This window comes from Salvelinus alpinus, chromosome 15 (genome assembly GCF_045679555.1).
Source record: "Salvelinus alpinus chromosome 15, SLU_Salpinus.1, whole genome shotgun sequence".
NCBI lineage: Eukaryota > Metazoa > Chordata > Actinopteri > Salmoniformes > Salmonidae > Salvelinus > Salvelinus alpinus.
The window spans coordinates 47,493,498-47,508,909 of record NC_092100.1 but is presented as its reverse complement, the minus strand read 5'-3'; the positions used below and the strand labels follow the sequence as shown (position 1 = coordinate 47,508,909).

At 43.5% G+C, this 15,412-nt stretch overlaps 1 protein-coding gene across 3 annotated transcripts in view; it reads left to right on the top strand.

The window, feature by feature from the left end:
- The window catches only part of LOC139540199 (thromboxane-A synthase-like), an 88,802-nt gene that overhangs the window by 4,014 nt on the left and 69,376 nt on the right, over nt 1-15,412 (top strand). Inside the window, exon 2 of one of the 3 annotated variants that reach the window (XM_071343812.1) lies at nt 4,050-4,192. In XM_071343812.1, the coding sequence (XP_071199913.1) occupies nt 4,098-4,192 (95 nt within the window). In that variant the 5' untranslated portion in view covers nt 4,050-4,097. Of the gene's footprint in view, nt 1-4,049; nt 4,193-15,412 lie in introns of those variants that run through there. The other 2 variants (XM_071343813.1, XM_071343814.1) reach the window with 2 other exon arrangements.

The window sequence follows — 15,412 nt, the reverse complement described above, 5'->3', positions numbered from 1 at the left end:
CTGAAGGATATATACAGTAGGTCATAATGTCCTGGCTTATAGTAGGACGATTTTAATTGAGATACAATTTCCATCAGAATAGATGACTGTTTTGAATCAAATCAAATCAAATTTGATTAGTCACATGCGCCGAATACAACAGTGAAGTGCTTACTTACGAGCCCCTAACCGACAGTGCAGTTTCAAAAAATACAGATAAGAATAAGCAATAAAAGTAACAAGTAATTAAAGAGCAGCAGTGAAAAATAACAATATGTACAGATGGGTGCCGGTACAGAGTCAATGTGCGGGGGCACCGGTTAGGTGAGGTAGTATGTACATGTAGGTAGAGTTAATTAAAGTGACTATGCATAGATGACAACAGAGAGTGGCAGGGGTGTGGAGAGGGGAGGGACAATGCCTTTGACTAGATGTTCAGGAGTCTTATGGCTTGGGGGTATAAACTGTTTAGAAGCCTCTTGGACCTAGACTTGGCTCATGAATCATGTTAACTCTTTGCCATCCTCCTAGACCTGTGGGGTATACTACAAAGCAGGATCAATGAGTTTGCCAGCTAACTTTGATAAACAGCCAAATAACTGTTGATTATCTGGTTCAAAAGGAAAACGTATGTTTTTGGTTGTTTTTGGCATGCTTGATTAATATGTCAGAGTAATATGATTAATGTTAAATACACTATGTCTTGCTTAGTTTCAGGAGGCTAATATAAGTTGTGAACTGTTTTTGTTTCCTTTGTCTGCTTGTGTGCAAATCCCCTTGTGGTTTCTGTTTGTATGCAGTGTGGTGATTTTCCTGCTTATGAAAAGAAACTGGGTTACACTGTGAAGCAGCCTTTTATCTGTAAACACAGTTAGTTTGATCTGACAATGATTTTCCCGCTCATCAGTTTTTTTTTTTGTGAGCCAAGCGCATTGAAACAATGCACAGCTCAAACTGGACCAATACACAGAAAAGGCAAAGATAAGCCATCAATGCTGAAACATAGTCTAGTTATTTTTTGGCCAACTGTGTTTCATATCACACAACATTCAGAAACACTGCCATTCTATAGGCTTAGTATCTGTCTCTTGGCCTGTAGGCCACTTTCTTTTCCAGAGTGTACTGCACTCATTTAGCTAGTTTCTCCAAATGTCATTTTTGTTTTGCCAAAACGTCCGGTCTGTACCACACATTGAGTGTGACTGATTGTGCTTGTGCTTGTTCACAAGGTCAGCGTGTGATCATCAGTAGCAGGCCTGGCCTGTATGTTCCTCTCAGAGGGTTGATCATTCAGCAACACGTTGTTACAGAGGACAGCAGGGCAGACAGGACAGAGGAGGCTCGCTCTCAGCCTCAGGGCTCTCTCTAAGCAGGAGAAGGGGGAAGAGCTAAAACGAATAATTGACAGTGAAGGGGATGTTACCTTGGAAACCACAAACCTGCAGAGTTTGAGACAGTTGAAGTAAGTCCAGAGCAGTCTGTGAATAGGTGTTTTTCTTATGTGGTGACATGTGCTTTAACTGCAGGCAGGCAGGAGGTTGAGTAGGGTGCAAAAAAGTGTGTTTTATTCACAAAATAAGGATAGCCTAGTGATAGCAGTGGTTAGGATACATTATAGGCCTAATGTCTGCAAACATAGGCAAAAAGAACTTACAAATCAAACAAACAATGAACAGAAACTTAATCAAAGAAATTGAACTCAATCTAAACTGGATTTGACCTAAGGAAACAGGCCTACTGTGAAACAAAATACAGCCTACTCACATTCTGATAGGCCTACTCACCAGAGCTCCTCGAACATCACCGATTAACTGTTAAAATACACAACAGAGAGGCTATACACTAGAACTGTCTAAAAGCAGACGAATCACATTATTTAAATGCCTTATACTTAACCATTTTACAATAGAAGATATCTCATGATTAGGCAAATAAACAACAAATATAAAATGGCCAAACCCGCTGGAAAAAGGTGTGCATGCTTGTGGAGCAACCGAGGATGTACACGCACAAGTCCGCGGTAGCGCTTCGTGAAGTGTGCGGTCATGCACGATCGGAGCTCCGAAGAAGCAGCACTAATCACAAAGTAAGAACACAAGATAAATCCTCAAACTGAAGGAAAATAACTTCACTTTATTAACAAACCTGACTCACGATTAGCGTTTATACCAACATTCAAATCTCAAGAAAGTTGGGGCAAGTCTAGCAGGTTGAACAGGTGATCGCAAGTCACGATTAGCCTAATTAAAGAGCGCCTGTCGCCATTACATAACCTGGCTAGGTATAACTTTGAACCTATAAATCAACAGCCATTGTGTGTTTTTTACAAGCACATATTTCACCTGCATCATAACATGCGTCATGATCTGACTTTTTAAATGCTTTGACTTCCCATTGCAGCCCCATAGGGGAGACCAAGGCACAAAGTAACAGCAAAATAACTGAAATTAGAAACCACTTGAAAAGCGTTTATTCGATGTGTAAGGGACAGATCAAAATGTACTGGAGTGGAGGGGCTGGTCCAACTCGAGGTGTCTTAAAAACAAATGCACCCCCCCAACATTACCAATATTTTCACATGAGCCTCCCCTTGTACTGTAAAATAAATTGAACACCCTTCCCCCTCATATAATTAACTCAAAATAATGTTTACGACCACAAAAAAACAATACCTGTAGCGACCCTGTTTAGAAACATGGATATTGACTTTGCCACTTCAGCCTGCTTTTGTGGCACTGTCGACGCAGGGCTATAGCCCACGCAGGGCTAGGGGCCAGAATGTTGAGGCTTCGCCGACCACCACAGACGAGCTCACTCTCCCTGCCTGTTTCATTACACTACGATCAGAGCTGGCTGCAGACAATGATCAGCTAGGAGGAAATCAGGTTTTCAACATTTTGATGCTATATTTATAATTATATTAAATATATGCAATGAATTTTCCTACCAACAGGTTTCAACCAATAAACAAAGCATAATGTGCACTTCAATATTACGGTTTGCATTTTCAACACCACAATAAATAGACGATGTCAATCTCAACAAACAGAAAACACGCCCCTCCCTACCTTGTAGGTTACCCTTTATCAAAGGCTTGGCTTGACAATCTCTGAATGTCATTCAACTTGTTGGTGTTTTGTAACAGATGTCTCTTTCCATTCATCAATTGGCCGCTACACAGTTTGGATTGATTGATTGTATTTGTCAGTTAAAAAAATACATATGTATACAAAGATTTTTTCAAGTGACCACGATTGCACAATAAAGTTGGGGATTTATTTCCATTGTGGTCCTTATTTTTTTTAAACATAAATACATATATAATTACATAGATACAGTCACATTACAGAGATAGAGACACGCAAACAAATGCTCAACCTCCAGGTGAGTATAAAGGGGGGAGTTTAAGTACAATTCTTGTTTAAGTACAACAGTTTTGGCTGGTGTGTAGCTTATTATTTAAATGTTTGGGGCACGTAAATGTGGCTCATTTGGCCAACATCCCTCGTTTATTGATGGAGCTGGCTGCGCCAGGTCAGATCTGAATGCATATGGTTGTCCCTTACATTTCTCAAATGTCCGGTAAATTAAAATCTTCCCTGTCATGTTGTCCGGTGACATATGCCATTTCAGAGTTTCCTCCAGGAAAATTGGACACCCGACAACATGACAGGACAGATTGTTATTTTTGGCTAATTTAGTTTATTTTAATCCAAATATCAGTTTCAAATCAGAGCAGTTTTCAATTACAACTCATTTTTGCCATTGAAGACCGTGTTACAATTAATCCCACAGCCTGTTACAATTATCCCTGTGAGAAATACAAGGGGAGCATTTTTCTTCAGCCACTTTCGGTTGAATTGTAAACTTTACTGGTATGTCCTAAAAACATTATTACAGTGTATAATTGTAGCAGAGATACTGTATGTATGTTGTTTGTATAAAGAATACGATGAATCTACCTAAAATAATATTTAAAATAAACAAAAGCCTAAAAGTGTTATTTCCCTGGTTTTCCCTACATACTCACATAAATACAATCTCTTCTCTACCTTCTCTTCTCTCCATAGGAGCTATTTGGCCAGTGTTCGTGTTGGTCTGAGGTGGTGATCAGCATCATGGAGATGGTTATGAACATCCTGAAGATGCCAGTGTCCAGTGGAGTATCTGTGTCCCTGGGCCTGTTCATGATTTTCCTGGCTCTGCTCTACTGGTAAATCCATGTCTTCTGCCTCTAGTCTAGGCCAATAGAACAAATACAAGACTCAGCATGTATTGTAAACACATGTGTGTATCGGTACTGTATGTGTTTTTCAGTTTAGTATGTGTTGTGTTTATGACATGATATGCTTGACATATTCAAGCAAATACAATTACGTATTGTATAGGTGTAGCAGTGTCGTGTTGTGACGTCATTATATTACATATTGATGTACTGCAGGGGTTGTCAACAGGTGGCCCGCGGGCCAGTTTTAGATTTGTTTTGAAATTTTAGTTGTTGGTCAGAAAAACACCAGGAAAGACACCAGGAATTCTGAAAATATGTTCCCAAGTATTCCCGCAAATTAAACAATTTGAGATATGTGATCGTGTCTCAATGTAATCAAGATATAAATTGATTGTTATTGTCACATTTGCATTGTACAAATTATAATTATTATTTTCAATCGGTCTGCGGCTGAATCTAGTTGCCTACCCCTGAGGTACCCCCGATGTACTACATGTCACAGATCTACATGTCACAGAACTACATGTCACAGATCTACAGATCTACATGTCACAGATCTACAGATCTACATGTCACAGAACTACATGTCACAGATCTACAGATCTATATGTCACAGAACTACATGTCACAGATCTACAGATCTACATGTCACAGAACTACATGTCACAGATCTACAGATCTACATGTCACAGAACTACATGTCACAGATCTACAGATCTATATGTCACAGAACTACATGTCACAGATCTACAGATCTACATGTCACAGAACTACATGTCACAGATCTACAGATCTACATGTCACAGAACTACATGTCACAGATCTACAGATCTATATGTCACAGAACTACATGTCACAGATCTACAGATCTACATGTCACAGAACTACATACTGTATGTTACAGTATGCATAGTACTGTTCTAAGCTTTGATTTGGGGAATGTTAAATGTTAGTGCACAGAAGCCTGGATGTCAGGATAGTTGTAGGGTGTTCAAATGACACACACTACAAGTCCTCAATTCAGTCCCTCAATTCAGGGTAGGAGGTTAATCAGCATGAACCGATCAAAATACAACATTTAGCATATTCTCAACCTTCATCACATCTGACTAAAAGTGAGAAAACCACTTTGCAGAAGGAGCACGTTTAATTCCAGTCCCACATTAGCAAGGATTAGTAGCCGTCTAGGCCAGCCATGCCAGATTAATGCTCTGTCATACAAAGTAGCGAGAGAGGCTGACGAGCATGTTCTTTCTCTCTCTGCAGAGTACGGAGACTGACTGAACACTGTTGGGTGTTCAGTGTTGTGGAAAATGTTGTTTTGTAGAGCAAGCATAAAGCCTGTTGTTTGTGGTATACCGGTGATACACTTGGGTTATACAGTACGTACTGTAGGCTTCCACTTCAGATGGATAGCAGTTTCAGGCTCCATGTTGAAACTGTTGGTTTTTGAAGATGCCGACTACACACACACACGCACACGCACTCAGTTCCTCAGGACAAGTCAATTCCTGTCTGTTGCCATTCAGTTGTAACAAATCAAAAGAGGCTGTGGTATATACGGTCCTCTTAAGCTGTCTCGGCCCAAATGAAGATTTATATCTGACGATGAAACTAACTTGCACGAGGGGCCGTCATGACCCTGTGGTTCGAAATGACTAGATTTAGGAGAGGTCAAGTCAGTTTGTCTCTGGCTCGCCGTCATTGTCACAAGCCACATCAGAGAATTATTACGTTTGCCATTTAAACGTTGCTGAACTGCAAAACGTGTCTCGGCATAGAACCTTTCACCTCATCTAAACTGCACAAACTGTTCTCTGGGAAATCAGAACGCTGCCTTGTTTTGCAGTGAAGTCCCGTCCTTTTCCATTTACTTGAATACTCTCATACTCTCCGCGCTGGAAACGTCAACATGTGTTAATGATCTTTATCTCCACGAAATGGCTTAAACACAGTTGCAGCATTGCTGGCAGTTTTAGTACAGGGGTGTTTTCAACGGCAAGAGGCAAACATTTCCTCTCTGAGGAGACCTAGGGCTAGTCTTGGCCAGGCAGTGTGTGCCCAGTCAGAGTTTCACACAGCTCAAACTGAACCTCAGGTGAACCCTCCCTGGGACCAGACTCCACCTCTCTCTCATGGCAGACCCAGCAGCTGAACGTTCAGCCCTATCTGCCTAGAAGACCATAGGACAGAGTGCCACCTACTGGCCAGTGGAGTATTGACCTGTCTGTCTGGAAAACAGAAGTTGCCGCCTGGTTAAACAGAGTCATGTTCTTTAGGCACCAAATGGAAGAAAACGGACCGAAACAGGGAAGGACTACTAAACGTGTCCATTCTCTGTTTTGCTACAGCCTGCCCTAATGAATACTACCCTGGTTTATTCCCACTATAAAATACTTTGATTGTCTGTTCATGCGTTTTATGGAGGGATCAAATTCTGCTTAGTAAAAAATGATTTTTTCCCCCACATGGTTTTGGCAGGTCCAGTCATTTTTCGGGCTCCTGATTGGCGCAGCGGTCTAAGGCACTGCATCGCAGTGCTTGAGGTGTCACTACATAGCCTGGTTCGATACCAGGCTGTATTACAACCGGCCGTGGTCGAGCCATAGGGCTCCGCTCAATCGGCCTAGTGTTGTCCGGGTTAGGGGAGGTTTTGGCCGGGTTAGGCCGTCATTGTAAATAAGAATTTGTTCTTAACTGACTTGCCTAGTTAAATAAATATAAATATGATTTACTTCCTCTCTGACTCAATTGTCATTTGCTTTGCCCCTCTTTTCTCTCCTTGACTCATGTAAGTTTGATGGGGAAACTTTCTGGCTGTTTGAGGATACAGAGAGACGTTTCTATAGCTTAGGTAATGGGGGATATTGTCACCACATTGCAACCTGTGTGTTCTCCATAGGGTCTCCCCAATAGCCTAGCTGTAAGTGCAGTGTGAGTTTTGTGTGAAATACAATGCCCGCCAGCACACATGCAAAGTGACTGAACTCCCCCCTCACTCCATCTCACACACACACACACACACACACACACACACACACACACACACACACACACACACACACACACACACACACACACACACACACACACACACACACACACACACACACACACACCCACACACCCTTCTCCTTTGTAACTGTAGACGTTTGTTTTCCTGGCCCACTGTCCCCTCGAGAACGTGTGTTAAACTATGTATCAGAATGAACTCTGGAAGGAACACAGTGTGTGTAACCCAACCAGGGTCCATTCACTGGCCACTCAGTCCAAGTGGAACGGATGACATACCCCCCGATGATCTCACGACAAATGAACTGACTGGGGCTGTGATATCCAAGTGTCATCGCTGATGGACACTCTAACCCATAGGCACCATTTCAAAGGTTATAATAAAGGTGGTGATATCATCGGATGTTCAGACACAGATCCATATTGCTTTTATAAGACTTAGGTAGCGTCCCATATATAAATGAATATAGGGAGGTTTGGTATAAGGAGATACTCCTTTAGTCTGTTTTTGATATCAAATCATGGCTATAAAATGTATGTGGGAGCAACATATTGTGCTCCATCCGTATGTGGTTTCACATGCACAGTTCTCTGGATTGGACTCTGACAACATGCATGACCAATATGTTTCATTAAGGCAAGCAGACGAGATGACAGTGGCTTAGCTAATTGGAATAAGCAGATGCCCAGTCTGTGTGCAATAATATCCCTCATTGGAAATATGCAATAAGAGGTTGATCAGATCAGAACGTTTCACCCCACTCCTAACATGCATTGCCAGAGCTCTAAGAGTATTGAGTGTGGATGTGTCTGAGCCTTTACAGCTCCCCCTAATAAAACCCTACACTCCTGAAGAATAAGAGGGAGTAACAACAGGCAGGCTGTAACCAAGGTGGCAGAACTGGGCATCATAAAACACCCCACCCTTTGGAGTAGCTCAGTCTGGAGCCTCTTCAGGCAGAGCAGAGCCATAGCACAGAATCTAATCAGACCTGGGTTCAAATACTATTCGAAATCATTTCAAATACTTTATCCGGGCTTGATTGCGCTAGCTTGGCGCAGTGGGACAAATAGAGTAGTCCCGCAAATGCAAACCCCGCCCATTCTGGAACTCCAGGCAGACAAAAAGCAAAAGCTGAAATATTTGAAATAGTATTTGAACCCAGTCTAATAAACCCAGGACAGCTGACTTGGCAGCGCTGCGCCACGGTGCTCCGGTATCCTGCAGTTGGCCTTCCGTTGTCATTGGACGAGCCCCGTGGTGTACTTATTGTTTAGTTGAGGCTGGTTGGACAGCTCGTCCATCACACCTGCTAATCATACCACTGACTGCACACCTCACACATCACACCCCCCTGACAGACAGACAAGCTGCCCTGCTCAGCCATTTTTATTTGAACATGTTTATTAATACTGAATATGGTCCACGACTAAAATATCACAGAGACCGACCCACTGAATGGTACAGTTCATCCTTTCAAGTCGATGTAAGTGTGTACAAGCGGCGAGTGTTAGACTAGAACTGAGGCTTGGGGTTGACATGCTATGGACAATGGCTCATTCTAGCTCTCCTCCTCATGACATCCAAGCTGACAGACTGACAGACACTTGAACCCTTGTGCTTCGCAGAGTCAACAGGAAAGAGGAGGACTGTACACCATTAAAAAAATATCAAAAATACATGTTTTTAGACACAAATTAATTCATTTTTACAAAATATAATTCCATTTACAATTAAATTGTTCCAGTAAGGCCTTCCCGAGTTGTGAACTTTGAGTAGACATGTAGTTGTTATGGTACTCTATCTAGAAGCTACTCTCAGTACAATGCTAGTCGGGGGGAAGCTGATTAGCCAAGGCGCTCTCTTTGTGACTGAGCTGACGTCAGAGAGAACGTGTTTATTTTTCCATGATGGATGATGTGGAAATGAGCTATGGATGCAATGACTGACCATCCATGATATCAAATTCACAGTGTTATCTATGTTTTGAGGCTATATAGTGTTTGTTTACATTGGCTTTGTTTACAAACGTTGGAGTAAAAAAGTTTATATGTTGGGTTCTCGTGGAGTGTGACAGTTGAACTAAGCTCATGAGGCATTTATAAGTTATATTCTTCAAGAATCAATGGATATATATCATTCATTTATAAGTCCAACAATACATGTAGCAACTGCTGATTGCCCCTTTGATGGGTCAACAACGCTCATTTAGTCACCTTTACTTTGCGACAACTTCCTGAGAGAATCTTTGTCTCCCCTGGGGTTAGCTGTAAGTAGCTTTGTTCTTACTGTTGTTCTGGTACGTGGTGAAAAAGGCAGAGAGAAACACTGTGTGTGTGTGTGTGTGTGTGTGTGTGTGTGTGTGTGTGTGTGTGTGTGTGTGTGTGTGTGTGTGTGTGTGTGTGTGTGTGTGTGTGTGTGTGTGTGTGTGTGTGTGTGTGTGTGTGGTGCCTGCCTGTCTGTCTGCCTGCCTGCCTGCCTACCTGCGTGTGTGATTGTGAGGGCGGGATCCATGTGACTCATAATTACTGTAAATCGAATGGAGGTGCCAGTCACATGTGCATTTGTTTTGCGGCAGTATGACTCCGCATCGCAGCGTGACTCGCCATCTCTACAATACCCCGCTCTAATATAACAGTGTGATGCACCTCTCCAACCAACAGCGCTTTCTCTCTGCCATCTTTGTCAACCATTCTCTCAACGAAAACCCACACTCTCCACACATGTCCTCGTCACTGACTTTACCTTTGTGGTTCATTTCGGTCTCCTGCTTTGTTTGTGGAAGCTCATTGGAGCGACACTGAGTAGCCCCCTGGATGGTGCATCCGTACTGCAGCTGTGCGACTGTCTACAGCACAATAGAGGGATGGCAGACTTTGCATTGGTCCAGAACAGTGAGTTGTGTGTTTAAATAACAGTCTTAGCAGTCTTAACACAAGGCTTATGACTGCAGTGGGAGACCATGACGAGAGGGGAGAAACACACTGTGTCCAATAAGTGAGAACCAGTGGTCATCATGGCACCAGTTGGGCCTCTGGTTAACACAACTCAAAGAGTAACGCTGCTAATGAAATGGAGATGAACCATGTCCTAGGGGAGATTGTTCAGTGTGTGAGGTGGATGTGCATAGATTGAAAAGGATTCTAAAGAGATTTTCACCTGAGGCCATCCGCTTCAACGTCTATGTGTGTGGAGACACGACTATTATGAGCTGTAAACAATGTGCTGATGTCTCACATTATCCCCCCGGTTTCTAGCGGGATACGACAGCTGCTAAAACACTTTGTCTGTGGTGGGATTGGGTCATTTTTGATGGATAGTTTGTGTTAAAGTGGAGTGGGTTGTCTGTTAGGGTTGATGAGCCCTTACAGACAGCCATGGACACTTCCTTATCAATAATTGAAGGAGATGGGATGCTTGGACCAAAAGCATTGATTGTTCCGAGTGTGTGTGTCCGTGTGCATTCAGGGTCGATAGGGTGCATGCTTCTGTGTGCATCCTAGTGTCTATATGTGTGACTTCCTGAGTCGCCATGTGTGAAGCCATTGTTTTACCAGGGTTAATATTCATGGGTTGGGGATTGCAAGCCGGCTCAGTTATTTATGTGGCTCATTGCTTTTCTGCGCGGCACAATGGATGACGTTGATTGATGGTGTGGTAGGATGGATTGGGTGACAGAGAGGAATGCCAGACATGTACAGCTACGGGCATGCACCAGGGCTACAGCCGCAGCTACACGGACACGCGGCTCTAATGAAGACAGCTCTCGTCGGATAATGAGGAACATATCGCCTTTTATGGTATGGAGATAAGCAGTGTTCAGACAGGAACAATTCATATTCACGGCAGGGAGATATAAGTTGAGCTCGACAAGGCCTGGGTATATAAATGTGGAAAGTGAGAAAAAAAACGAATTAAGTTAGTTTGTGTGAGACATTTTATAGATAAAACAATAAGTAGCATATTGTTTTTAAACGTGTGCTTTGTTTTCTCCTCTAATAAAACAACAGCTAATTCGAAACTCTTCGGCGGTTGGATACACTTGTGCTTCCTCACCGAAAGGAGGCTATCGCGGGGAGGACCCTCTTCCGTTTGCCTACTAACGAATTGACACTCGACCACTTATCGGTTTCCGGGTCACAGAGGGGAGAGGACGGAAGATTTACTTTTTCCCAAACAAGACCCCCCCCATCCCCCTGGTCTCTGCTTGTTGTGTTCTGGCTGTATGCTGGTATGCAGGCGTTGCAGCTCCACAGTTAAACAATCAGAGGAGCGCTCCAGATAGGACTGAACTCTCCAATGCACTGTGACAGCCAGCCAGGCCCTGGGACACAGACACACAACCACACAACACATACAAAGGCGTTTTCTTTCACACACGGCTCCCCGCCAGCACAAAGCACCTACTTCCATGGTCCTACCGTTTCAGCCAGCACACAGCATTATGGGGGACTCGCCCCTCCCTCATCCTCCTCCAATCGACCCATCTGGACCCATACATTAATTTCCCTGTGAGTCTCCAGTGGGAAGGCAGGGGCTCAGGCTGACAGATCTCCATGTTACTGATGCTGCACACTTCCCTCTGGTTGAGTGGGTGTGCCTTCATGTTTGTGTGCTTGCATTTTCAAATGGGGGCTAGTGTCTGGAGAGATTATCCAGCCATGCACAAATCAATGGGCACATATTAATGCCGATTTTATGAGGCACTTAACAATGAAAAAAGCAATAAGCTATGACATGGATAATCCAAAAGGGGCATCAAAGGCATTGCAAAGCAATTACAACAGCTCTGCTCCTCTCCTGTTGATTTACAGACATGCTTGAAACCACTGAAACCAACAATATTTTCCAGGAAGTGTGTGTATGATATCTTCTATTACCACTTTTTGTACACTGCTTGGGTTTTGAGTTTGGTGTGTGTGTCCATGTGCCTTTACTCTAAGGGAGGTATGTGTGTGGGTGGATGTATTGTCAGATGCAGTCAGAGAGGACTGATTGTGTTTGTCGCTAATGATGGATGCCTCTGAGGTGTCTCTGATTGCATGTAGGCTCAATGGCACTCTGTGGCTTCGCACTTACGCATGCACACACACACACACACACACACACACACACACACACACACACACACACACACACACACACACACACACACACACACACACACACACACACACACACACACACACACACACACACACACACACACACACAGCAACTGCTGAGAATCATACTGGGTTATTCATGAAGAGAAACAGCATCGCGACATGCATCGTGAAGAGAACACAATAATAGCACAATAAAAATTGCCTTCTGTACGATGGAGGCTCTGATGGTAAACACATGACAACTACAAGAACCAGTGGGGAGCTGGGTTGTGTTCATTATGGCAAGCAACGGAAAAGGTTTTGCTACGGAAAATGAAAATCAATGTTTTATTTATTGGACAAGTCCAGGTAGTCCCTCCTGGTTGCAGTCTGTTTTCTTCCGTTTTATGCAACGCTATGGTTTACCCATGATGCCCTGGGAACACCCCCTGTCCTCACCCTCTGATTGGCCGAATCTCACATTGCCAGATCTGTGGGGTTGTTTGAAGGAAGTGTGTCGTCCTAATCTCTGACACCTCTAATTTCAGTGGCAGACAGATAAAACAGCCCTGCCAGCTGTAACCCTTCAATCTAAATGAGACTCCAATCCCCCTGACCACCAAATGACCCGTCCCGTGTGTCTGTGTGCCTGTGTGCGTGCAATGTGTATGAGTGGGAGACAACTCTATAAATCTGTCTTTTGTTCATCGCAAGGAGGACTCACAACCCAAAAAAATTCACCATCCGCTCTTTATTGCATTCTTTTATAAGCAACGTTTTATTTTTTTTAACTCTGGAGGAGTGAGTCCTGTCTTTTCTCAGTGTCTCGGAGTGCGTCATTGGATGTTCCTTGAGATAAAGGTGGTTCCCAGGTGAAGCTGCTCCGCTCTGACGTGGGTCGGACTGGGGAGATGATCGGTGAGCTACGGCTTCAGCAGTTTGTGCTCACAGCTGGCTGAGACAACCCAGTGTGTCTGTGGCTCCCTCACACACAGTCAATCAAATGGAGAGCTCCGAGTCAGTCATGCACTAAAACTCTGTTTTACCACGTGTTCGCATAACATTTTTGTGTGCTATTGAATTATTGCTGCAGGCTCAGAGCTGTCATGAAGGTGCCCTCTGTTCTTGGCAGACCCCCCTAAAGGGCTTTTGTTTTTCACCCACTGTCCTTCTTTACCTCTCCTGCCTGACACCCCTCTTTCACACACACAAGCTGTGTGTGACTGCAGCATAACACTGTCAGCCAGGTCACCCGTGATACAAGTCAGTTTTCGACGTCCATCCATGTCTGAGGACGTCGGGAGATAATGTGGAAACCGGCCACTAGGGGCAACAGTGAGCACTGTTACCTTCAGGTAGGTTTAGTTTTTTGCTAAGGTGTTGTGGACGGGGGTAAGCAATGTTACTTCTAAGCTGCGCGTGCGCACAGCTCCCCTCGGACTGCCGCGCAGAAGAAATATCATCCGGCGCAGAGAAGCATGTGATTGAACTTCACTCAACTTTCTAGAGCTTTCCCCATTAGTTAACACTATCAACGTTTCCCTTTACTGTGGCAATTGTGATCGAATCAACACAATATTAGCCACTTTCAATGTACCATACCCGAAACAAAACAAAACTATGCAAGACTTAGTATGCAAAACTAACTGCTCAAGGCATATCGCATTGGAGTAGGATTCAATTGCATTGGCAGGCACAACTCAGGCCCGTACTCTACACAAACCGGTGTGCCATTATACCAATCAGAGCTGCAGTCGGACTATATGCAAATAGCCTTTGCCATATATATATAGATCTGTGCCATTCACTTTGAACTGGACTGTGTTTGCAGCATGAGCGGTCGCGAGTAGATGCGTTTGTTTTGAAATCAAAGCAAGAGCTGCATGTAGCCACCTGTGCACATTTGTTCATATCCTTTGCTAGTTAGTATTAGCCCAGTTATTTTTTTATTTTTTTATTTCACCTTTATTTAACCAGGTAGGCTAGTTGAGAACAAGTTCTCATTTGCAACTGTGACCTGGCCAAGATAAAGCATAGCAGTGTGAACAGACAACAACACAGAGTTACACATGGAGTAAACAATAAACAAGTCAATAACATGGTAGAAAAAAAGAGAATCTATATACAATGTGTGCAAAAGGCATGAGGAGGTAGGCAATAAATCGAATAATTACAATTTAGCAGATTAACACTGGAGTGATAAATCATCAGATGATCATGTGCAGTTATAGTTATAGTTATAGTTTATAGTTAATTTCTAGTCAACAATGGGGGAATGGTTGCTTCCAACAAGAGCACCAAACATGTGCATTTCCAGCCATCTTTGAAAAGCGAGTCAAATAGAGCTTTTTTTTGTCTTAAAGGGGCAGTGTTGTACTTTGAGATGGTCTTGAATAAGCTAAGTAAGTGTAGCATAATTTGTCTGATCAAATCAAATTGTATTTGTCACGTGCTGAATACAACAGGTGTAGACCTTACAGTGAAATGCTTACTTACAATCCCTTAACCAACGATACAGTTTTAAGAAAATACAAAACAAAATTTAGGGCCTTCCTCTGACACCGCCTGGTATAGAGGTCCTGCATGGCAGGAAGCTTGGCCCTGGTGATGTACTGGGCCAAACGCACTGCCCTCTGAAGTGCCTTGCAGTCAAAGGCCGAGCAGTTGCCATACCAGGCAGTGATGCAATCCGTCAGGATGCTCTCGATGGTGCAGCTGTAAAATCCTTTGAGGATCTGAGGACACATGCCAAATCTTTTCAGTCTCCTGAGGGGGAATAGGTTTTGTCGTGCCCTCTTCACAACTGTCTTGGTGTGCTTGGACCATGTTAGTTTGTTGTTGATGTGGACGCCAAGGAACTTGAAGCTCTCAACCTGCTCCACTACAGCCCCGTTGATGAGAATAGGGGCGTGCTCGGTCCTCTTTTTCCTGTAGTCCACAATCATCTCCTTTGTCTTGATCACGTTGAGGGAGAGGTTGTTGTTCTTGCACCACATGGTCAGGTCTCTGACCTCCTCGTTATAGGCTGTCTCATTGTTGTCGGTGATCAGGCCTACCACTGTTATGTCATCAGCAAACTTAATGATGGTGTTGGAGTTATGCCTG